The following is a 25,355-nucleotide window of genomic DNA, read 5'->3' on the forward strand; positions in this document are numbered from 1 at the left end:
AAGGGGGGAGGAAGGCCTGTCTGGGGTTTTTGAGGATTATTACTTTGTGTGTTTTTGGGGGGGAGGTCTGGGGAGAGCAGGAAGGGCTGAGGAGTTGTGTGTTTTGGGGGGGTGAAAGGTTGCCTGGGGAGAGCGGGGCTGAGGGATTGCTACTTCGTGTGTGTTTTGTGTGTGTGTTTAAAGGTGGGACTCAGTGGAAAGGGAAGTCTGTCTGGGTGAAGGTTGAGAGGGTTTTTGTGTGTGTGGAATTTTTATTTGGGTGTGTGTGTGTGTGTGTGTGGTGTATTCAGGGGGACTCAGTGGAAGAGAGGGGAGAAAGGCTGTCTGGGCCGAGGCATGAGGGCTGAGATGTGGGCTTCGTGTCTGTGTTTTGGGGGGAGGAAAGGTCACATGGGTGGAAGTTCAGGGAGGGAGGAATTGCCTGTGTGTGTTTGTGTTTTAGAGCAGGGAAGGTCTGTCTGGGTGGAAGCTTGAGGGTTTTTAGGAATTGTTACTTGTGCGTGTTCTGTGTGTGTATTTGTGTCTGTGTGTTTTAAGGGGGGCCTCAGGGAAAGGAAGGGGATGTCTAGGTGGAGGCCAGGAAGGGGGAGGAATTGTTACTTCGTGTGTTGTGTTGTGTGTGTGTTTTGGGGGGGTTAGAAAGGTCTGGGTGGTGGAAAAAGGAGGGACGGATTTTTTTGTTGTCTTTTAGGTGTGTGTGTGTGGTCCTTGGGAGAGGCTCAGTCAAAGGGGGAGGGAAGGTCGTCTGTGTGAGAGCCTGAGGCCTGAGGGAGGGGTGCGGGAATTGTTGGTGTGTCTTTGGGGTGTTATTTTGGACGGGGGCTCAGTCGAAAAGGGGTAGACATGTCTGTCTGGAAGGAATCGTTTGCGTGCGCATTGTGTGTGTCTTGAGGGGAGAAGGTCGCCTCAGGGAGGAGTGAGGATTATTGTGTGTGTGTCTGTTGTGGGGGAGAGAATGGTTGTCGGAGTGGAAGCTTCAGGGAGGGACGTTTGAGGAATTGTTAATTTCTGTGTGTGTTGTGTGTGGTGTAGGGGAGCCCCAGTGGAAAGGGATGGAGAAAGAGGACTGTCTGGTGAACACTGGGGTGTGTTGAGGAACTATTATGTTTTGTGTATGTGTGTGTGTTTGGGGGGCTCCGTCCAAAGGGAGGTGAGAAGGCCTGTCTGGATGGGGGGCTTTGGGTGGTGAGGAATTACTACTTGGGGTGTGTGTGTGTGTGTGTGTGTTTGGGGGCGTGAGTCCCAAGGGGGTGCAGCCTGTCAGGGAAGGGTGAGGAATTGTTACTGTGTGTGTGTGTGTGTATAAATATTTTAGGGAGCCTGATCCAAAGAGGGGGGGATGAGAAAGGTTCTGGGGGTGGAAGCATGAAGGAAGGAACGTTATTCCTGTGTGTGTGTTTTGTGTGGGGTGTGAGTGAAAATGTACTCCTGTTGAATGGGGTTCGAGTGGTGGGGGGAGGGGAGGGAAGCAGCAGGGATTTCCTTCAGAGCAGTCAATGAAATGCATCAAGAGGGGAGAAAGGGAGAGAATGGAGGGGGGTGTCCTTGATTGGAAGGGGTCTCCCTGCCTTGGCAGGGCCTGGCCTTTCCTCCTCTGTCTGTGCTGTTGTCTCCTTCTTTCCTTCCTCCCTCCCTTCCTCCCTCCATGTCTGCCTCTGCTGACTTAACCTTCTCACCTCCTGCGGGGGGAAGAGGGCGTCTGCAGAGTCAGCAGGTTGTCTCCTACGAGGTGGAAGGAAGGAAAGAGAAGGAAGGGATTTGAATCCGGAGCAGAGGACGCTGTTGCTGCTGACACCAGGAGTGTGCTTCTAGCCAGGGGACCAGACCGCCTCTTTTTCCAGGACAATACCCCTATCCCAGCTTCTGTCCGAGGAATGCCACAGTCTCCTCCTCCATTTTGAGCATGGACTAAGATTTATTGATTTCATGTTTTCTGCTGCCTTTCTCCCTGAAGGGACCCAAGCGTGCTCACAAAATAAAAACACGTTAAAACATCAAATAAAAAAATATAGAATTACTTTAAAAACTACAGCACCCGCCCCATATAACACGCGCCCCATGGAAAAGCCCATCCCTTGAATATATATTAAAAGCCTGCCTGAACAAACTTTTTCCTGGCCTTTGGGGAAGCCAGAATGGCCCCTTCCTTGTTAAGACCTTCCTGTTTCATGATGGCATTTAAAACAGAATGTTTTAAAGAATGGATTGGGGTGTGTTACAATGTTTTAAAGTGTTGTAAACATTTTTTCAATCTTTTAAAACTGTATTATATATATGCAATTTGTGTTAATGTTATAGTAATTTAATTCTTTTAATTTACCTTTTTGTCTGTTTTTAAATTGTTCTGTTTTTTTAATATTGTAAGCTGCCCTGAGTCCCAGTTTTGGGAAAAAGGGCGTAATAATAATAATAAATATAATAATAATAATAATAATTTCTGCTTGCCATGGAAGGCAAGCACGGAGGGGGCCGTCCTAGTTTCCTGTGGAAGGTCATTTCGAGGGTGAGGGGTAGCCAGGGAGAAGGCTCACTCTTGTGTTCCTGGGGTGGGTGGAGCGAGAGAAAGCCTTCCCTGAAATATTGGGCTCTAGCAGGTTCATATGAGCATGGATTTTATTTATAGGGGTGTTTTAGCTTTGTTTGTTGCGGTGCCTAGACCTCCTTGGCAATTAGGACATATGCTCACCTAGGGCTTTGTTTCCCAAAAGCAAAGTGAGAATGCCCATCACCCAGTTATCGTTGTTGTTGTCAGCTGCCTTTGAGTTGACCCTGACTCATGGGGGTCCTGTGGGTGAGACCTCCCAGACCACCTGTTCTCCACTGCTTTGCTTAGTTTCCTGCAAACTCATGCCTGTGGCCTCCCTGACTGTCCATCTGGTGTGGGGTCTTCCTCTCTTTCTGCTGTCCTCTCCCTTTCCTAGCATCTGAAGGAGACACACAACAAACAATTTATAAATTGCTGAAACTATTAACACATCACCCCAAAATTACACAATGTATATCCACTGTTCTGTTACCCTCTTCACTTAGAATTCAGAGACATGATGTTATCACACTATGCTCTTAAAGAGCTACTATTGCACGTGTGACTCCTCTAGCTGCCTCCTGTTGCTGCTGGATTGGCAGTTTTTAGGAGGGGTATTTAGAATTCTCAGGCAGAGAAGTTCAGCTCCTTAAAACTGCCAATCCCAGCATGCAACAGGAGGCAGCTAGAGGAGTCACACTGGATTGCCTCTTTAGAGCTCGTCTGATAAACACCATAGATTTGTTAGTTGGAGATTCAGTTTGCAAAACAGGGTGACCATGTCTCCTAATTGCAAAAGAGGACAAGCCACCACAAGATATAGGACATTTGAGAAAAACCTCCAAAATCAGAGCTTAAAACAATAACAGAAACAGAAAATCATGTTTGTTAGTCCTGCTCAAAATGGAAGACATTCCTCCTGGCAGAAGGCTGAAATGTCGGCATGTCTGGGATAAGGAGGATCCCAGACATGCCCGACATCCTGGTATGCAAAGGGATTTTTTAGCACCTTACTGAAGAGAAAGGAGCTGCTGGCATGAGCTTTCATAGACTTCAGCCTACTTCTTCCAAGGCATCTGGGAAGTATACTGAAGTCTATGGAAAGCTCACTGCTTCCAACTCTTTCTTTCAGTTTTCTCAAAGGTGCTGCACGATCCTTTTGCGTACTGATTTTCCAAGCTAACACATCTTATTTGAATGTTTCCTAGCCTTATTGTCTTTTCTAATAATTATGCTTTTGTGATGTGGCCAAAGTAGGACAGCCTCAGTTTGGTCATCTTGGCCCTCAAGGAAATGGCCTATCTGCTCAAGGGCCCAGTAGAGCCTGCCAGAAGTACAGCAGAGAGGGAGCTACCAGCATCTGTCAGGAATGATTTGGGGCTTGAGTGCATTTATTCTTTTAACGACTTCTGTGTTTTAATATTTTTTTCAATTTAATTCTATTTTAATGTTCATTTTGTATGTCTTTAATTGTTTCTTTTATTAAAACTGTAATCCCTTTTGAGTTCCAACTTTGAGGGGAAAGTGGGTAATAAATAAATATTATATAATAATAGCAGCAGCAGCCAGCATGCAGTCAAGCAGAGTCCCATTAATTGGGCCCTCTTTTAAAGCACACTGGTTGTGTTAATTCAGGGACATAGCCATAATAGTCTGGAATTGTTGTTTGTTGTAACTGCCCTCCAGTCAACTTTGACTCATGGACAACTCTGTGCATGAGGATATCCAAGACATCTTGTCCTCAACCTCTCTGCTCAGGTTGCCTGAAATGTATGCCTAACTAGTCTGGACTTCAGTATGCAAAGGGATTTTCTATCACCTTGAGACTATGTGAAAGAAGTTGGGAATGAGCTTTTGTAGACTTGGTCTGCTTCCTCACGATGCAAGATGGCTGTGTTCGTGTTTTGTTCTCAGGTTTATGGAAGTGTGTTTGTGTGGGGAGGTTTTAGACTGATTAATCCTGCAAGGCCGTGACTTTCACACTGTCTAGTTTCGGGAACAGTTTGCACATGGATTTATCTTAATAGAAAACCTCTGCTCTTTTTCCTGGTGTGCTTGTTACAACCAGGCTGGGTGTGCTCAAGGTTCACAGGTGGTGGGTGCACTTTTTTCTCTGTGGTAAGCTCAGAAAGTGTACCCTAACAGTATACCTCCTGTGACTGGGCTGTTATGGAGGGGAAGGAGATAGTGAGCTCTTAGAGAGCTTATGCCATCTTCTAATGAAAATCCCTTTTTGTTTCAGGATTTCTTGAAATACAGTTTTTGAATAGGTGCTTTAAGCGAACATGGGCTGAGACGGAGGCAATTATACTGTCATAGAAACCTAGATTATGTAATTTGTTATAGGTGTGCATATATTTCATTGTGTAGGATGTATAAGTAATTACTCGTAAAGTGCAGTTTGAGGCAGAGTCTTGTGAGACATTTTTGTATTGTATTGTATTGGTTGTGCACCAAGGAAATTTGAGTAAGTCATGTAGGGGAACAGCTTTTATGAAGGTGTGTGTGGGCAGATTATTCTGTGTGATTTTTTACACCATTGGGAGGAGAATAAGGTCATAATTCTGGGAAGTGGGAAGGAGAATACATTGAATTCATAAAAGGTTTAGTAATGGGGATAAAGGCCTGTTACAGACAGCCAAAATAAGCTGCTTCGAGTCACAGTGGGGTATGGTGTTTCAATGATGCATGTGTCCTAAGAGTCCAGAAGCCATACCAAAGCCACGTTCAGTCCTTAGGGCGGAGCGTGGCTTTGGTGCAACTTCGGACTCTTAGGATGCATGCTCATTGAAACACCATACTCCACTGTGACTCGAAGCAGCTTTATTTTGGCTGTCTGTAACGGCCAATGTTATTTTTCTGAAACCAGTTGGAATTGTGGGGAGAGCTTTTGTGCTAAGGATGCTTTTCTTCCCAGAAACTGCGTTGATATTGGTGGAAACCTAGGAAGGAATAGTAAAGGCTAAATGTAGTTTCAAATTCTAGATCTGTGGATGCGAAGCAATTGCTGTTGTGTGTGCCTTCAATTCATTTCACGCTTATGCAAACCTAAAGTGAACCTGCACAGGATTTTCTGGGTTGAGGTGTGCTCACTCAGGTCACCCAATGTGTTTATGGCTGACCAGGGAATCAAACCCTTGTCTCTAGAGTCTCAGTCCAATGCTTAAATCACTACATTATGCTCTTTATTCTTCTCCTAGCCTTGGTGTGGGAAGAGGCTTTTCATAACTAGAATTTCATCTATGTTTTCATTGCTCACAAGAGACAGAAGTTGATAAAATGTCAAATGAATGTGTTTGGAATGCAAGGATCCTGTTTGAATATTTCTAGTTTTGAAGGGGCATACATATTTTAAAGGCATCAGATCCCATCTGATCTTGGAAGCTAAGAAGGGTCAGCTCTGGTTAGCACTTAGATAGGAGACTGACAATGACTACCAGGTACTATAGGCTGTATTTCAGAGGAAGGAACTGGCAAAACCATCTCTAAGTATTCCTTGCCTAAGAAAACCCTATGAAATTAATGGGGTTTACAGGTAACTTTAAAAGCACACATACATAAAGTTTTGAAGTACTAAAAGGTCCTTTTGATTTCCTCAAATCTCTCTTCTGTTCTAATGGCAGAATTTGTCAGAAATGAAGAGTAGGTTTGTCTTCTTTACTCTAGTACATTCTAAGTGTATATCCTCTATTTGTAAATCCACAATTTATTTGCCAATAATGGATGCTTATGTCCATCAGTCATGTTATTTTCAAGCAGATTTATTGGGCTCTAAAATGGTAATATAGAAAAGCCTAGGAGTGTATGATGCAAGTTATGTATGTGATGTGTGGAACCACTAAGATTGTGGATTTGAGAAAAACTAAGTAGTGGTGTTTTCAAACTGTATGAAAGCAGAAAAAAAAGAGGACACGGTGTGTGGAATAACATTGAGCAACAGGCTTGCTTCACACAGATTTTTTTCTCACATTCAAATTAGGATATAGGCTGATGATTGTTTCATTAACATAGGTGTTTGTGGAGAGAAGCACAACAAAGCACCACGTTCCTGATCCACTTGCATTCTCCTCAGTGCTTAGGACCGGTAGTCTCAAAAACTATAATTCATGCCAGTCAAACATTTCATAATGGTAACTGAATAAAAGTAGAAAATAATTGCTAAGAGAACCAGCGTGGTGTTGTGGTTTGAGTGTTGGACTACAACTCTGGAGATGAGGTTTTGATACCTGCTCAGCCATGAAACCCACTTGGGCAAGTAAATCTTTGAACAAATCTTTCCAAGAAAACTCCATGGTAGGTTCACCTTAGGGTTGTCATAAGTCAGGAACAACTTGAAGGTACACAGCACAGAGAGAAAATAATCATGTAGATGCCTGAATTTTTAAACATGCACAGGTGGATAGATGAAATATGGGAAACAGAGAGAAATATAAATCAGAATCATAGAATTGTAGAGTGAGAAGAGACCACAAGGGCCACCTTGTCCAACCCCTGCCATGCTGGAATACATAACCAAAGCATCCCCAACAGATTGCCTTCCAGCTTCTGTTTAAAAACCTCCAAAGAAGGAGACTCCACCACACTCCCAAGGGAGCATGTTCCATTGTTGAACAGCTCTTAGCATCAGGAAGTTCTTCCTAATGTTGAGGTTGAATCTCTTGTTCTGTAGTTTGAATGCAACGCTCCATGTCCTAGTCTCTGTAGCAGCAGAAAACAAGGTTGCTTCATGGTGAGTGCATGGTTAGAAGGGGAAAATAGAATAAGGGAAGCAATTTAAAAGATTTGCGTAGATTCAGTCATGGTTCTTACATTGTGAATAATTTGGCCCTAAGAAAAAATGGGCAAAGGCAGTATTCTTATTAGGCTGTTACTGACTGATACTGTCTACAAATGACATCTAAGTATTTTTTCCAAGAGAAAACCTTTGTCATGCACATGTGTATTGTTACTGAACAAAAGACTTCAGTCCTTTTGTGTGCTGTATATTTTAATTTTGGGGTAAATATGGAAATATAATTCTTTAGAAAATATAAAGCTAATATGAAGCTATTGATATCAGCATATTTCTGACTGAGAAATGTTTGTTTTTCTTTCCTGATTCAGATTCTGTGAAAGGATGGATGGAGACGTGAATTACTAGCCCAAGAAGTTAATTTTGCTGAGGACTGGGATCTTATATTCACTATTAAATATTGTGTTTGGAACAATGGAATTCACAGTGTTCATACTTATGCATATAAGTACAGCAAGCACAGTGGGATCAGTTTCCAGTTACAGATTTATTGGTGAACAAATATTGATGCTTTCGGAGATGGAAAAATTTGTAGGCCAATAAATACAGATTTTTACCTATGATACTTATAATAGCAGGAATCCATTACAGAAACCTACAGTTCATTTACCATCTAGAAGCGTAATTTTGTAATAAGCATGTCTCAGGCAGTGTGCTTTTATTATGTTCAGTTAAAAGAAAAAGTGAGGAACCTGTATGTCTGTAAAAATAGAAATCTTCAGAGTTAGACTTTGTACTAAATTGTATTTTTCTGATGGATTAAATCAATGGATTATTTTTGAGACCTGTGATTCAAAGGTTCAAGCAAAATCTTTTTTGTGTCTGCATTGAGTTGTACATTTTTTTGTCACATTGAAACAGTGTTTTTAAATGACACAAGTTCCTAGGTAATTACTTACCAGCATGGACTATGATACTATGATACTAAATGCAAAGTGTTAAAAATAACAATATAGTTGTTTGCATGTTTATGGCTATGAAAGCAGCCATACACAAAGAACTAGAAATTGAGATTTAAAGAACTGTCTGTGATCAGATTTCAGATTCATATATTTAAAAAATAGAGTGATGGAAGCTGCAAAGATAAATTTCCCCCTGGATCACTCAAAGCAAAAAGGGAGCATAATGCAAGAAGATGGCAGCCCACCAACAAAAAAAGCAATGACAGAAATGCATGTAAAGGATAAAGTACAAACTATGATAAATAAGTTGTCAACAATAAAAAAGGAGCACTTAGATGAATGTGAAGAAAATCTTATGGAAAACAGTGAGGAAGGTGCCAAACCAAATATTGCTGCAGTCTCTGAGCCTTTGAACTTAAACCCTGGTTTGAAACATACACTGGCACAGTTTCACTTAAGCAGCCAGAGTTCACTGGGTGGACCAGCAGCATTTTCTGCTCGCCATTCTCAAGAAAGCACACCTTCAGTCTTTGTACCTCTTCCATCACCCCAGATCCTTCCTGGTCCATTACTTGTTCCTTCAGACAGCTCTACAGAATTGACTCAGACTTTACTGGAAGGGGAGTCTATATCTTGCTTTAAAGTTGGAGGAGAAAAAAGGCTTTGTCTGCCTCAAGTCTTGAATTCCGTGCTCCGTGACTTTTCTCTACAGCAAATTAACACAGTGTGTGATGATCTTTATATCTATTGCTCAAGGTGCACTTCTGACCAACTTCACATTTTAAAGGTTTTGGGAATTCTTCCATTTAATGCTCCATCTTGTGGACTGATAACACTGACTGATGCTCAAAGACTATGCAATGCTCTACTGCGCCCTCGCACTTTCCCTCAAAATGGCAGCCTGCTTCATGCTAAAGGTTCGCTGGTCCAACTAAAAGAGACTGGCAGTGCCTTTGAAGTAGAGCATGAATGTTTGGGCAAGTGCCAGGGTTTATTTGCTCCACAATTTTATCTTCAACCAGATTCTCCTTGTATCCAGTGTTCTGAATGCTATGGCATGTTTTCACCCCAAACATTTGTGATGCATTCTCATCGCTCTCCTGACAAGAGGACCTGCCATTGGGGCTTTGAATCAGCTAAGTGGCACTGCTATCTCCATATTAACCAAAAATATCTAGGAACATCAGAAGAGAGAGATTTGCAGCATCTCTTGGAAGAAATGAAAGAAAAATTTAGCATGAAAAGTCAGAAAACATCCCAGTCTAAAGTAAGTTGGTTTATACATGTAAAATATTTGCATACAATTAATGCTACAAATTGCTTTAAAGGCCAGGTTCCCATTGAACACTAGTGGGGTGAAAAAACTCCCATCAGCATAGTAACGTGGAACTACCAGGGCTTCTGTTGTGGATTTGGTTATTCCCATTCCAAAGATCCAGTGTTCACTGTATACTTATACCCTTTATGCTTTGTTCAAGCAAAATTTTTTAGCACATGTTGTGCAAGCAGTTTAGCTCACTAGAATGTTGGCCAAAATATTTTAGTATGTGCTTCATATTGTATGTCTGTCCCTTTAAAATCTAGAAAATCTTAAAATGTTAGCAGGAAATCTTACCGCATCACAACAAACCTGGAAAAAAAAATAACACCTTGGTGCTGAAAATGCAAAAGTTCTAAGCAAGCAGGTATTCAGTTTTATTTCCTGTTTTAGCCAGTTTATGACCACAAGACATAGTCAATATGTGATGATCAGGCTTTTTTTCTTTTACTTTTTTAAAAAGCATACCTATTTGATTTTGTCTCAGATATAATTATATTTAATTACCTATAATAGCCACTGATTAATCTAAAGCTTCAGGCCTAGCTGTTCTGTCCAAAGTAAGAGGGGAAGTATGGAAAAGCAGTGAACAAAAGAGAAAGTGAAGGAGGAAAGGACTCTGTCACAGAATATTTGAACAAAGGTCTTGAGGCACCTCTTAAACACCATGACTGAAGGAGTCATTGAAGTGTCACGTGGGATAGAGTTCCTAAGTATGCCATGGCTAATGAAAAAGAATGGGGATGGAGAATAGGGCTTATTGCTCTTTATTTTAAAAGAAGAATCTAAAGACCAAAAGAGAGAGTAATGAGATACCTTTGATATGTTATGACACTACTTAAAGCATTCATTAAATGGCTAATGTTGTTTTACCTGCTGTGCTTAGTATGTTTAGAATTGTAAAAGCACAGGAACGCATCATAGTCTCTGTCTATGGGGACAGAGTATGGGTGGGGGTATAACCTTCAGAGCATTTCCCCTCCATACTACATTTCTCCTGTTTCATTAAACTTCACACAAACTACAGATGTGCAAATATAGAAAGCTGCCTTGCCATGCCTGCTTTGACTGATGACAGCTCCTTGTGATCTTGAGTTATTTTGGAGCATTTATTACCTAATCCCATTTAACCTGGGGATACCAGCGATTGAACTCAGTGGTCCTTCCTGTTAAAATAAGTAAAACCAGCCATATCCTTCTGTTAGTAGTCATTGTAGCAATGGCTGATTCAGAAATAATTGAATATTTTAATAGATGTTAAATAATTTGTTACCTTGTGTACACTAACTGTGTAACTGAGCTTCATGCAGCTCTTTTCTGCTCTTCATCTTTAACCTGTGTTGGTGCTCATTTCTGGTCCTCTGACATGCTTGCAATGAAACATTAGAATGATGTCATATTCTGTGGTTTCCTTAATGATCAGATAAAACAGATATGATGATGACAGGGAGTGCATATACCTTACTTTTGTTCATTTTCCTTTCCTGCTAGAAGTTCTTTTGCTGCATTATATGATCTTCTGGAGTTTGCCCTTAAGCACTCTTTTTTTGGAGATCATAGAGAGTTGCAGTGGGAAGAAAAGACTTATTCTGGAGAAGAGTTCCTCATCCAGGAATTAGAAATATAAACCACAGCAAACTGTCTTTTTATTTTCCCCAAAATTTTGCAAATCCTGCCCCAAATAGGCATATGTAACAAGGTTTTTTGTTTTTGATTTAGTGCTGTCTCTCTCTCTCTCCACCCCTCTGTTCCCTCTGTCTTGGTGCTCCATGTTCTCATTACTACACAACAGGGTATTTGTGTAATGCAGGGTAGTGGAGGTTTGACAGGGCTGGGATCAAATTTTCATTTCTAGTGCCTGCTGTACATTACAGCAAGCATGGAAAATGGGAGGAAAATGGGGTGTGTGTGTGTGTGTGTGCCCTTGAGTACTGTGTTTTTTCTCCCATAGGTAGCCCATGGGCCACACTTTGCCCATACTTTGCCCACTACTGGTATAATGCTGTCTTTTGATAAGAAAGAAGGCTGAATTTCTTGTACAGTCAGCATTCCATATCTACAGATTCCTTATCCATGGATTCAAGCATCCACGGCTTAAAAACATTTTTGAAATTTATAAATTCTTTAAAACAAACTATGATTTTGCTATTTTATATAAGGGACACCCTTTTATTATGCCACTGTATTTAATGGGACTTGGACATCCATGGATTTTGGTATCCTCAGAGGGTTCTGGAACCAAGGGCCTACTGTACAGTAGTACCATCAGTAATTTGACAAATTTTTAAAATCTCATGACATTGTTTTATTTTATTTTAATTTATTTCCTTTGCATTTGCCTTTAAGACAACTATTACTGATGCACTATTCCTAGGTAAATAGGATGTTCAGCAGAATCCTAAGATTTTAGTTTAGTCTGCCAGTGTCTAGTTTTAATCACTGGAAAGAAAAACAGGAATGCGGGATTTTATTTTGGAAATTATTACGCTTCTGTAATATGTGACCATTGACATATAATTTTCATTAGACAGATGATCCTATAATTGGAGCCTGTAGTACTCAGAATTAGCTTGGACTGTAGAGGAAGTTGACAAATTTTGCTTGACATGTATATCTTATAATAATCTGAGGATTTGCAAGATAAAACAAGAAGATAGAAAATACAAGCAAATCTGTATGAGAGCATATGCAAACAAGGGTAGGAAGAAGTTGCATTTATCTTAGATTTGATGGTTATATCAGTAACTCTAAAAGCTGAGTATTCTGGACAGTGGTTGAATTAATTATATTCTTGAAAAAAGATCTCAGGATTGTTCCATGACTTACTCTGTTGAAGCTCTTGAGCAGCTGACCAAGGAGATCCATTGCTAAAGAGAACAGGTGGTACAATACTAGTAGAGGCAGTGGTCTGATTTTGTACCAGGCAGCATCATATGTTCATATAGTTAATGTAACTTCAGTTAGTGGAGGTAGCAAAACTGAACATGAAGGGTGATGCAGAGATTCCGAAATGAAGCCTGGATTTATCTCAGCCTTTGAAGAGCATGGGAATTTTCTCCACCCTACATTTATTTACGTTATTTTCATCCTATGTTTGCCATTCAGGTTAGAGAGAGCAGGCTTTAAGATGTGCATAATCCTTTTGTGTTTCTTTACATGGGTCATGGTGAGTTCTCATTCATGGAAAACATCAGTGAGCATCCTTGTTCACAATTTTCAAATTTGTTTTCAGTTGTCGATATATGCATGCTGAACTTTCTGTATGTTGAATGTTCTGGTATGCGCTAAAGGAAAACTTCAAAATGAGAGGAGCATTAGTCTTTTTTATACTTGTAGGAAAGAGGCAGAAACTTAGACTGTATAATAGGCAAAGGTTTAATCAGGAGTTACTGGGAAGACACTAACCTAGTTGTGTCAAACTTCCATTTTTAAAATACTATTTATTGAAATATTATTTAAGAGTGAACACTTAGTGGAAGAAGACTACGTAGTCAGCACTGTCTTCATATATAGATGTATTCCTTTTAAATCATTGCCATTGTTTACAAATGATACAGAACAGAGACAATGGTAATCTTTTGCTAGATCAACTTCTGACTGTAGATGAGCTCACCTCTTCACACTATTTTTACATTCTCTGTCCATTGCAGGGAGTGTGGCACAATAAAACAGCAAGAAATAGAGATCATGTGGCATCTGACCTTGGTGAGATCTTTCACCCATGGATTGCCCATTTGCAATAAAAACTAAAGCTTTAAATTAGTTTTGAACCACATATCAGTGTCTGGGAGCTTATTTGTTTAGCTCAAGGTACACAATCTAGAAAGTAGCTGAGTTTGTTAGGGCAGCTGAAACCATAAATTTTCCACCTTAATCAGGTTTATGTATACATTAATGATGTAACCAATTGTCTTGTTACTCCTTCAGTGAAAGTACAGTACTTGCTTAAGGTAATATAGTTCTAGGAATGTATACCAATGAACAATATTTTGGCTTCCCTTAAAGAAAATGATAAATATGTTGTTGCCCAAGGCTTATAAATGACCTCATTATCATATTGCAGTCTTGCAATGTGGCTTATGAAGGGCTATGTATTACCAAAATGTTGTGCTGCGTTTACTTATTCCTGTATAAATACAGTTGACCTTTTCAGAAGCCTTCACAGTCTGAGTTTTAATGAGTGATTTGTGGGAAGAGAGGAAATTTAGATAAGCATAGAGAGACTATTATGAGTCTGTGGTTTTGTTGACATGCTAATATTATTAGCTCTAATATTTTAAGAGTTTTTGACTTGACTTCCTAATGAGCCTCCGCTGTTTTGTGGAGAGTATATTAAATTACAGTTTCAGAAAATTACATTCAAATTCCATTTTATACATGGAATGATGCTTGGTTAATAATGAATGATGACTTCAAAATCTGGGAGTAATGTAAAGCTGCTAAGGGTCTTATCTCTCTCTTGTCTACATATATTGTAGATCCTGTAAAAAATTATCTTCATTTACCTACTTTCTTCCTGTTCAAGATTATGGGTTGGGAGGTTAGCAAGCATGTTTGTGATCAGTCAGCGGTGTGCTGTCTCAACGCAGAGGGAGAAGCCACAGTTAGCAGAATTTCCCCCTCTTTAGCCAAAGTCAGAATCCCCCCATCATGGATGGGAAAAACGTGGATGCTGAAGCCCCATATTATTCAATGGGCGATGACATCTGTATCTGTCAGCACATCTGTCAGCATGCACCACCATTGAATAATATGGGGTGAGTTGTGGAGACTCCAGTCTGCAGATAGCTAGTACTGTACACTGATGCAGTGGGCCCACTGTATATGAACTCCTTCCTGAGCATGTTCCCAACTCCTTATGTTCTTCCATTAATAGGAATACAGGCATCTTTGCAGAGAGACAATTGCATTGGGACATGAATGGGTAATTTGTTTTGGATAGGTGGCCACTGGACATAGACAAGTTTTTCTGTGTAAAATGAAAGGCAATAATATTCTGCTCTTAGGACAGTTTATGAACCTGAAAAGGAATTGCAGTCGGCCCTCCATTTACATGGGGGATCTGTTCTGGACCCCCTCCCCCTTGGCGGAAATGGAGACTCACACTTATTCAAGCTCCATAAGCTTGAATGGGGCGCGCCCCATTGAGGATAATGGAGGTCGCCCCTCTATGTATAATCGAGAACACGGATCTCAAGTCCACGAGAAAGGAGGGTTGACTGTATAAGTGTTACCTTTTTGGTCTCTTCAAATAGCACTTACCAGGTTACCTTTCCAGCTGTAGCTCCTTTAGAGTAACAAACAGTCATCTTTTATATTATCTCCTATCTCTAGAATTCCATACTTTCTCACAATTCAGAGAAACGGTAGAAATAGAATATAAAATGCTCCTTAAGCTTTTGTGACAAAAATATATGAACATGAAAAGGAACATCCCTGTTTTATATGCTGATTGCAAAAACGGTCTGCTGTTTCAGCAGTGTTTCTCACACTTCTAAGATGTGAAAAGTGAAGTAGCAAGTCCATTTAAAATTTATATTCTTCACATTTTGATGAGGAAAATGACCAGGCTGGAGAGAGAAGTGATTGATTGTGAAAGAATGACGTGATAAAATGAACCACTCCCAACTTTGACTTTGGCTTAAAGGGAAATATATATATAATTCAGTAGCTGAAAAAGTAAGAAAAGGAAAAGCAGTACTATGTAAAAATGAGTTTGACAAGATGCAGAAGACTTTGGAGTAAAACACCAGTTTTAGTTTTTTGTTTTGCTTTTTTAAAGAAAAGAATGAATACTGTTGAATCTTGTATTGCTGTCATTAATGACTGGTTGCATGATGTGTTTTTATATGGCCTGAAAATGTTGTCCAAATGTGTTGGGATAGCTATTTTTATTTAAAGGATGTTCAAAATAAGATTGTATACAAAGTACATGCCTCAATACAAGGTGTGCCTTAAGTGTATGATCATAAAGTGTTTGCCTTCTATATGGAATTTGTGGAGGGGTCATTTTTAGGAACTTGGTGGTACTTATTATGTTCTTCTTATTCTGTGGGAGCGATTGCATGCTATTAGTGAGTACCATAGCTACTGTTTCATTTTAGAGGGGATCACTGTGTTAGAGTCATCCAATCATCCATTTTTTTATTCTCAGTTTCATTATGAAGTAAAGTTGGCTTCTGGAATGAAATTGCTCTCTAATTCAACAGTACAAATGAGTAATATGATCATAAAAATGTATTTAGATAATGAATAACCAAAACACTCATCAGGTGTTCTCAATAATACTTTTTTCAAAAGTTGATTGGCTAGGTCAGGTATATGATGAGGTGGTAAGATTATGCACTCATGATAGTACTGAATTAATTTAGTACTTCTGACATTCTTTTTCTGTCCTCCTGTTACAGGCACACAAAAGCACAATTACATTGTCACACATGGTGAAATACTATTTCATGTAGAGCAATGTTTTCTGTTTAGGGGTTTGCTTGTGCCCCATTTGATGTGCCCTGATCAATTCCAATACGTTTGCCACGGAAAAGATACTGATATCGGGTACACAGTGTGAAAGACATCTTGGAATAGTCAAGTCATACAGATCTGATGTACACCTATAGACACATTTAGACTACAATTATAGATCCAGTTCATTTTCATAATTTCCCTCTATAATGTTTTCCCTAAAATTTGTTTTCTAATAATCAGGAGCCTAAGATCACTAAGCTTTCTGATCTGACTTAGGTTCTCCACAATTACTGTTTCCTGGATGGTCTCACACAGAGGGAGAAGGGTATTGTTGGATAGCATTCTCCAATTGTCTTTGAGCAAAACCCAGCAACATGTTCATTCTTTACAGTCGTGACAGAAATTTAAAAATGAAACCAGAGATTTTTATGGTTATGCTAAAATTATCATATTTGAAATACATTTTCCATGACTGCAGAGCATGGAATAACCTAAGTCTTCTATCTATACAACGCAAAGGTTTTAAACTGGTATACAGTGTATGTGCTGTAAAAACGGTATGATATCTGCTATTAATAGTCCAGTCCATGGATGAATAATAATTCTGAGTGTACACTGCAATCAAAAGAAGTCCAAGGTTGATTCTTGTCACTCATGCTTTTCAGCTTCCTCCCTTCTGGGGGGTCCCTCCTTCAGAATAGTATCCTGTGTAGCTGGAGAGGTTGCTATTACTTGTCAAAAGTGTTTTTTCTTCATATATCTGTGGAAGCAGTTTGTACAAGCATCCAACCCATAGAATCCATGAAATTCCTGTGACAAACATCATAAAGTTTTGTTATAGCCTCAATTCTCATCCTTTTCCTGATTTTTTTTGTCTTTTTAAAAAAACATTTTAACATTTATTCATATAGATTTTAGTGCAGTCTCTTAGCTTGTCTGATTTGCAGAGTAGGATACAATTAAAACATTTTAACAAGGCAAAGAAAATTATAAACAGGGACACAAGATGAAAGAAGTGATTTTAAAACCACCAGTAGAACAGCCTTGTATTTGGTAAGCTACTTGATTTCTTTTGGCTGCACAGAAGAGGCTGACAAAGGGACAGAGTCAGCTATGTCTCCTTTTCTAGCTTGATGGGTTCTCCTTTTTCTAAGACCAGCATGGAAAGGGCAGCTACTATCTCCATAGCAGGTCAAAATAATAACAAACAACAACATAATAAGCATAATCATAATTAGTAATAATAATAATATGCTAATAACCTTTATGGATTTGTTTGCAAGGCTGTAGTAAAACAGTACTGATAAAGGACTGTCTTTACAAGAGATCTTTACAATCCTTTTAAAAGCTGCTCAGTCTTTTGGGAGACTGCCAGGCAGCCTATTGCAAAATTATAATCAGAAATATGCTCCACTCCTTTTACGCAAACAGACACACACAAATGAATCTGCTCTATCATGTTTAGTTTACTTGATTCATTCCTTCTGTTCAGACCTTCCCACCTGTCTGCACATGCACACATTATTTTTAGTTGTGTTTACTTTTGTGTTTGGAGAAGATATTCTGCCCATAAGGATGGATGAGTGAAGTTGCAGATAGGAAGCATTAACGTCCTTTAAGTAGACTTAATACTTATCCCAACTGAACAAAGTACCACACAAATGAAGAATATGCTGGCAATGGTATGATGCTGACCTATCCCAATAATCTTGACAAACTATCGGTCACATCAAGTTCTGTAATTTATCACAGTGAAAAAGCCAAAGGATGAGTAGTCTTTAGGAAAGCTACTTATTGTTTCATTGGCAGGTAAAACTGAGGTTATGTTGCTTTTCTGCTGTTCCTGTGGTTTTTTTGTCTTATACTTTATTCCTTTTTCCTATGGCATTCAATAAGACACAGGAAAAATCACAGTGCAGTTCATTCCAAACAGGTCTCCTGAAGTTAAAATGGTGAATAACAAAACAAATATGCTTCTCTTCCTCCTCCCCCTCCAGGCTGATTCTCAGTATAATCTAGATCTACAACAGTGGTATCCAGTTATAAAGCAAGAAACCGATTCTGTCAATCAGCCGCATTCATTTATGCATCCCAGGTAACAACCTTCTGTCCAGAAATCTGACCAGTGGTTGCAAATCTTACGTTTTAACTGTTTTTAGATGTTAGCTAAATATTTGGGGGTGTATTTTTGATTTGGCATGTATGGATAACTGGAGTTGGTGGGTTTGATAGTAATGTATTATAAGCTTCTTGAGAAATGGATTGTAAACCCCTGAAACCATCTAGAAAGGAGTATCAGTGTGATTGTTGACTGCTTCCCTAGAAGTTTCCATTTTTCTTTGCATTCACTAGAGCTGCTTTTACCACAACCCTTGCTTGGTTAGAATCAGTTTCTAATGCAAAACTCCATCTAGTGAAAGGAGACAGGCTCAGCGACAGGCTTCTAAGTTTCTTGTTAGTTGCACCAAACCAGTGCTTGCATAAGCCACTTGCTTGTTGGACACTTTGCTCCTGCTGTGTCTTGTGCCTGTGCTGTCCTCTTTTAACTCTTCATTGTTCAACGTTTCACTTACTTTATAATGTAGCTTGAGTCTTGGAGCCTTGATTTTACTATGGACATATCCATGTCCATTGCTGTTCGACCCAAATTCTGTGCTGCTGAGACATTGTCCAAACTGAGCCTTCCCACTTTCCTGCACTTTGATTTTGGAGATGTATATGACATGGATTCCTTAGTTGCTTTTCCCTCAGGTCTGCATGATGCAACTTAGACTAGTTTAAGGCTAGATAGAAGCATTGCAGCAGCAGTGGCTATGTGGTTAGGAAGAAGATTCTTTTTGGGCCGAGGGGTGACTTGTGTCCATTGCTCAGGTAGTAGCTTTCTTAGGGCCTCATTCCCACTGGACATATAAAGCGACGTATTTCGCTGCGATTCTGACTTGGATCTTTTTTCATAGTCGTATTTGAATCTGATTCCCTTGTTCCCATTACAAAAGGGTGCAAACGGACTTGGGTTTTTTGAGCCATGTTCTCGTTCCCATTGAAACTTTCTCCGTTGTAATTTGAAGCAGACTTTTTTGCTCCCCGTTCCCATTGCCCTTCCAGAACCTCTTTTTTTTAAAAAAGCAGCTGTCAAGCGCCTAGGAGCTTGACATCACAGTGACGTCAGTTGCTTCAATGCATTTTGGTGCGGGCTATTTTTGTTTCTCGTTCCGATTTGCGTCTTTCAAACCTATTTTTCTGGTTTTTTTTTTTAAAACAGTCAATCAGTCGCTTAGGCGCTTTTCCCCTCTGGGAAAGGGAGAAGAAGCCTCCATCCTCCCAAATCCCTTTGCCTCCCAAGTGTCCTGTGTCTTCCCAGAGCCCCCTCTGGGAAAAGAAGAAGGAGTTTCCATCCCCCAAGCCCTTTTGCCTCCCAAACTGTCCTTCATCTTCTCCGAGCCCCTCTGGGAAAGGGAGAAAGAGCCTTCATCCCCCCAAGTTCCTTTGCCTCCCAAGCTGTCCTGTGTCTTCTCAGAGCCCCTCTGGGAAAGGGAGAGGGAGCCTCCATCTCCCAAAGTCCCTTTGCCTCCCCCATTGCTCCCTGGGCTGTCTAGGGGTTGATCAAGCAGGCATATAGAAAAAGAAAAAAATAATAGTTAAAATGGTGTTCAATGGGTCTCCTCACACGCTTATCTATGAATGTGGAGCAGGGGGGAGGTTGCAGGGGGGCGTAATGTGTTTACCGTGTTTGGAGGTCAATGTCGCAATTTGCTATGTTTGGACACCTGACAGAGCGCCTAAGTGATCGAAAGCTTAATTTTTTAAAAAATAAATTTGTCTACACATGCGATTGCCTTACCCTGCTTCCCACTCCACCGGGGGAAAGGCTATGCGAACGGGAGAAAATGGCTCCAGTAATGCAGGAAGGAGAACAAGCGGGTGACACCCCCAGGCCAGCCCCTTGAGCACTGCTCTTCCCATCCCCAAGTTCCCGAATAGGACACCCTTGTCATTCCCATTCATTTGCCTCGGATCGGACACGGGAGGTGCAAGAAAAACCTCCGGAAAAGTGCAGTCAAATTAACCTGGGTTTGACCCACCCCCCCCCCCCCCCGTTTCGAGGTTTTCCTGGAAAAATCGATTACATGGAGATGTGACGAACTGACTTACAAACCAGCCAGTCAGAAGCCAGAGATCCACTAGCCAATCAGGTGCTCCGCTTGGCAGTTGGGTTGAGTCAATTAGGGGTTTGGAATCCTGAGAGATGAAGCTGGAGTAGGGTTGCCATAATTGTTCACTATTACCAGGGACAAAATGTGGAACAAATTTGAGACCAAACTGTAGGACAACTGCAGGACAAAACTCAGCCCAAAATGTAGGACATTTAAGAAAAACGGAGGACCTTAAATGTCCTACATTTTGAGCTGAGTTTTGTCCTGCAGTTGTCCTACAGTTTGGTCTCAAATTTGCCCTACATTTTGTCCCTGATAATAGTGGACAATTAGGATTAAAGACTGAGGGAACAGTATTCTGATGATAGACCAAGGAAGGGTCTGTTAGGTCCAGAGAGGGACAGTATTAGTTCTGGAGAGTCTAGAGAGGAGAGACTCAGTGTAGCCAGACTCAGAAAGAGGGGTTTGGGTTACATAATTTCTTGAGTGATAGTATAGCCTGTGCGGCTGAGTTATTATTGGAAAGTTAAAACCAGACTTGTATATATGCAACAAAAGAAGACATAGGAACAACTTCATGTCAAAGTTACCTTTGCCTATTCTGTGTTAAAATAAACTTTTATTCTTGTTTAACTATCCACTTGGCCTGTGATTTAACATCCATCCACGCTACTGACCTTTAAAAACCCACAGAAGTGTTGGGACACAAAGAAGGAAATAATTAATAATAATAATAATAATAATAATTTGTTTTATTTATAGACCGCTATTCCAAAGATCATAGCGGTGAACAGCAAGTAAGCTAATTAGTAAGTAAGCTAATTTGCCCCCAACAGTCTGGGTACCCATTTTAGCAACCTCGGAAGGATGCAAGCCTGAGTCGAGCTTGGGCCCTTTTGCTGGTCTTGAACTCGCAACCTTGTGGTTTTGAGTGAATGGCTGCAGTACAGGCATTTAACCACTGCGCCACCAGGGCTCCCTGGTGGTGGGGAAACGTTACAGGGGATCAGATCTGAGTTCCAATGGGAATGAAATCAGCGTAATGAGGATCAAATGCGCGCTCCAATGGGAACAATGCTCCCATAATCCGAGTCTTAATCCGCTTTATAAACCAGTGGGAATGGGGCCTTAGTGTGATCTTGATCCAGAGATGCCTGATACCTCTTCTAGATATTATCACACTGAAAATCCCCAACTTCAATTTATATTCAGAAATTGATTTTAACAACAAAAACAAAAATGCTGGTAGACTGTAGTTCTGTTGTAAAACATAGCTGCCAGTCAGGGTTACAGCTGAAATGTAGCTTTCATTTAACCATGTGAAGAGTTGACATGCTTTACAGCTTACTGAAACCATGTGAGGCTTAGCTCTGCTGATGAAATGCCTATATAATGCTGATGTTGCAGTTGAATTATCACTTGTGCTGCTCCTCAGCTAATTTCACAAACCGAGCACATTGCCTCAGTATGGAAACTATCATGCCAGCCAAACAGATTCCCTTGCCCCACCCATCCCAACTATGTATAATAGTTTTCAAAATGTTTTTCACCCTGATCTCAAGAAGGAAACTTATTTATCTTTTTAAAACATTATTATCATATTTCAGTACAGTGAATAGCACAAAACAAATCTAAACACTCACTCTCTCTCCCTCTCTCAAACAAGAATTGGAAGTCTTGAAAAAGAGTAGTTTGGTTATTTGTGTACTTTTTGAATTTATCCCTGTTGTGGAATATTTTTGAACCTTTCAACTTCCATTCAACAATTACGAATATGAATTACTATATAACTGATACTGAATTGCATTGTATATGATAGCTGACATTACAAATCTCCATTGAAACACACCTTTAACATTTGTACATTTCTTGTTCAGAACTCTTCATTTATGTTAACTCTGTTGTCTTTATTTACAATAATCCTGCAAGGCAAATTAATGGTGTTAATTAATTTTCATATGGCAAATTTGGAGATAAGGGAGGCTGACAGAAGCAGTTGAAATAGTGGCTAAGCCATATTTCACTTATATAAAATATCAGCATTTGATCAACATTTGAGCCTTCTTAAGCCCTTCAGTGTTCTTTAGAAGCTCTTCTCTGGGGTCTTTACATACACCTGATTGGTAGAGATCACTAAAAAGCCTTTTTCTTTATTGCATCTTATATGCTGAAAAGTTTCTTCATAGAATCTTTCTAAAATGTAGCTAGTTTTATATTACTTACTTAAGTAATTGTTTTTAGATTAATAGCAATTAATTATTTTATTGGTTTATTTATTTAATTATTTTGAATAGTATGCCAACATTGGAATCCACTACTAATGTGTGCTTTTAGAATTTATTAAATAAATAAAATTAAGGTCACCTCCAAGGTACCTGACAGATGTAAAGCAGCATTTTCTTGATTCACAGTTCAGAGTTACAGTTGTAGATCAGTAAGAAGGAATTTTGTAAAGCTGCTTCATTCCTTATGCTTTGCTATACATGTCTTTATTTTGATCTGAGGAAACACACATTTAATGGCTTTTTCCTTGGCTCCCCCTCACCACTGCATACATTTGGAAGATGCAGAAATTTGTTTGCAAATGTAAATATTGGGTTAAAAGCTCCACCGATTTAGCCACTGCCACATCACAAAATAGGCAGTCCTCAGGGAGATAATGAAATGGAAGATACCTTCTGTAGCTAACTGGAAGGAACTGGTTTTGCAGAGAGAAGCTAATTAATCAAACTACTGTTGATATTAAGATTGTGAGGAAAGCTAAGGTGTACTCACTGTAATAAAGATTAATTGTAGAAAAAGAAGACATGCCTCTTCTGCACAGTTTGAGCACTTGAAGTTGTGTATAACCTAGTATGCTTTTGCATTATAAAGTAATACCTTAATAGCAACCTTAAAATGATAAAGCAGCAAATAAAAACAAACAACCCAATGTCCAGGGGTTCTAAACTGCAAGATTCCATAAGATTATAGGCATTAATAACAGCCCTCCCTTCCTCCACCATCTTGAAGGAGAGAAAGGCAAGCCAGCTTCGTTAGGCCTCCGAGGGAAAGCAGATCTGCTGGACTTTCCCCCTTCCCTACTGCCATTCCCTTCTCCTTTTGTGTCTCGTCTTTTTTTTTATTGTAAGGCTGAGGGCAGGGAAATGTCTAATTAACAAATTGTAAGCTGCTTTGATAGAGAGGGGTATAAATAAATAAATAAATAAATAATAATAATAATAATAATAATAATAATAATAATAATTATTATTATTATTATTATTATTATTATTATTATATTAATTCAGTTTTTCAGGATATAAAGCCCAAGATGTTAGTTCATGTCTAGTTAATTTAATATTTTTTGTTAATTCTGCAATTATGTTTTTTTTTACAGCTACTACTTTTATATGTGTGATAAAATGATTGCCCCCAACGTCTCCCTTACCTCTCCTGTATCGCAATGTAAAGAACCAACAAAAACAGTGGAGAAAATTTCAGAGGTAATTAAATCTGTACCTGGGCAGTCACTGAAGCACCACAGTGGTGGCAGACGCAAAAAAGCCGTATACTATCAAAATCGTTCTCTTGAAGTACAAGAGAACATTGATGTGAAACATAGCACAGATGTGTTAGCTGGTATAGGTGAGTAGAAAACTGAAATTTTTTGATCCTTGAATCCATGCAGTTACTTTCAATGTGGAATATCAGCAAACATCACTTGCTATCTTTTTTACTTCTCCAGGGCAATCTGTATTCATTAAGTCTGGAAACAAAAGGAAATCAGAACAAGATTCTTCCAAAGTGACTATGGAACAGAAGGTAGAAGTAAGCAGAAGTGCACAATCATCATCTCAGACTCCTGTCAATGGTACCGGTTGTGATGATGACAAAGGAAAGATGATGGAAGAAGTAATGAAAACCTATATAAAACAGCAAGAAAAGCTACATATAATTTTGCAAAAGAAGCAGCATCTTCAAATGGTATAGCATAAACCTGATTCACCTTTATTTTGCTTTCTGAAGACTGCTTGTTACTCAACCTTTCATGCTGGCTTTAGATGTGAAATAAACATCTGGGGATGATTTATTCCATACTCAGAGACTTAAGATGGCATAATAATTAATTCTAATACTGCAGCAATGTTTGATGCATGCATATTGGAATGAGAATGGGGAGAAACTATGCTCTGTGGAAATATTTCTCTCCAGATGTTCATGATCAGGTAATTCATAATTTCTTAAAAGAAATAAAGAATTAAAAGTATTCAGGATATCACCTAAGTAGAGCCATAAATTAGCTGCTGTGACTTGTCCATAAGAAACTAGATAGGGAAGTTTTAAAATACCTTTTGCTACCCCTCTTCCCCACTCTTAGGAACATAAATAACTAACAAGTATACTTGAGCAAGTTACTGTAAACATATGCAACCTAATTGTATTAATGACTAATTCTGTAGATTTATTTACAAGGTTCATTTACTTGCAGCCTGTGGCATTTTGATACATTTAAAACCAATCAACAACCACTCCCAAGTCTTTAATTTACCACATTTCATTTAGTACTTTTATGTTTAATACACAGCTATAATCTTGCACAGAATTCACATATAGCACAGCCAATGGCTTTGTAGTCTTGGTCAGAAATGGAATGGAGGAGTGAAGAGGGAATAGAAAACCTACTGAAAAGTAATTAAAATGTAGTTGAGGGTGATAAACAGATGAAATGCAGATAATTGGATATAGATGAGGCTATAGGATGGTCCAGGAAATTGTTGACTGGGAGCAAGTTTCAAGGAGAAAGAGAATTATCCTGTAGTGAATAACTTCCCTAGGTGTTTGCTCAATTTTATGCTTATGTGTTAAATTAGCATGTTAAATGAGGATGAAATTCATTCTGCTGCAAAGGATTAAGGGCTTAATTAGTGTTTTTACTTTACAAGCTCTCCATCAGCATTTGTATTTAATTTTTGTATGAAGCCTTAAACAAAGAGGCCTTTCCAGTGCTTGAATGCCCATGTAAAGACTGTGCTTGCTTTCTGGAAAATTGTACACCTTTCTAATTTTGCATACAGTTCTTTGACCATAAGAAATTTCACTTAGGTAAAAATGAATATGATTAGTAAGTTTGAAAAAATATGTGCCAAATCATGATCCCAAAGTAGCAAAAACTAGGTGTAGGCAGTGGGGAAAAACAAAACTTTCCTTAAGAATGGTC

General features: G+C 39.4%; 1 protein-coding gene across 2 annotated transcripts in view; it reads left to right on the forward strand.

Annotated features, from left to right (window-relative positions):
- Positions 1–25,355, forward strand: part of SKIL (SKI like proto-oncogene) — a 34,616-nt gene that overhangs the window by 615 nt on the left and 8,646 nt on the right. Inside the window, exons 2-5 of one of the 2 annotated variants that reach the window (XM_042457802.1) lie at positions 7,628–9,485; positions 17,999–18,096; positions 23,535–23,782; positions 23,883–24,121. In XM_042457802.1, coding sequence (XP_042313736.1) covers positions 8,385–9,485; positions 17,999–18,096; positions 23,535–23,782; positions 23,883–24,121 — 1,686 coding nt within the window. In that variant the 5' untranslated portion in view covers positions 7,628–8,384. Of the gene's footprint in view, positions 1–7,166; positions 9,486–17,998; positions 18,097–23,534; positions 23,783–23,882; positions 24,122–25,355 lie in introns of those variants that run through there. The other variant, XM_042457801.1, reaches the window with a different exon arrangement.

This window comes from Sceloporus undulatus, chromosome 3 (genome assembly GCF_019175285.1).
Source record: "Sceloporus undulatus isolate JIND9_A2432 ecotype Alabama chromosome 3, SceUnd_v1.1, whole genome shotgun sequence".
Classification (NCBI taxonomy): Eukaryota; Metazoa; Chordata; class Lepidosauria; order Squamata; family Phrynosomatidae; genus Sceloporus; species Sceloporus undulatus.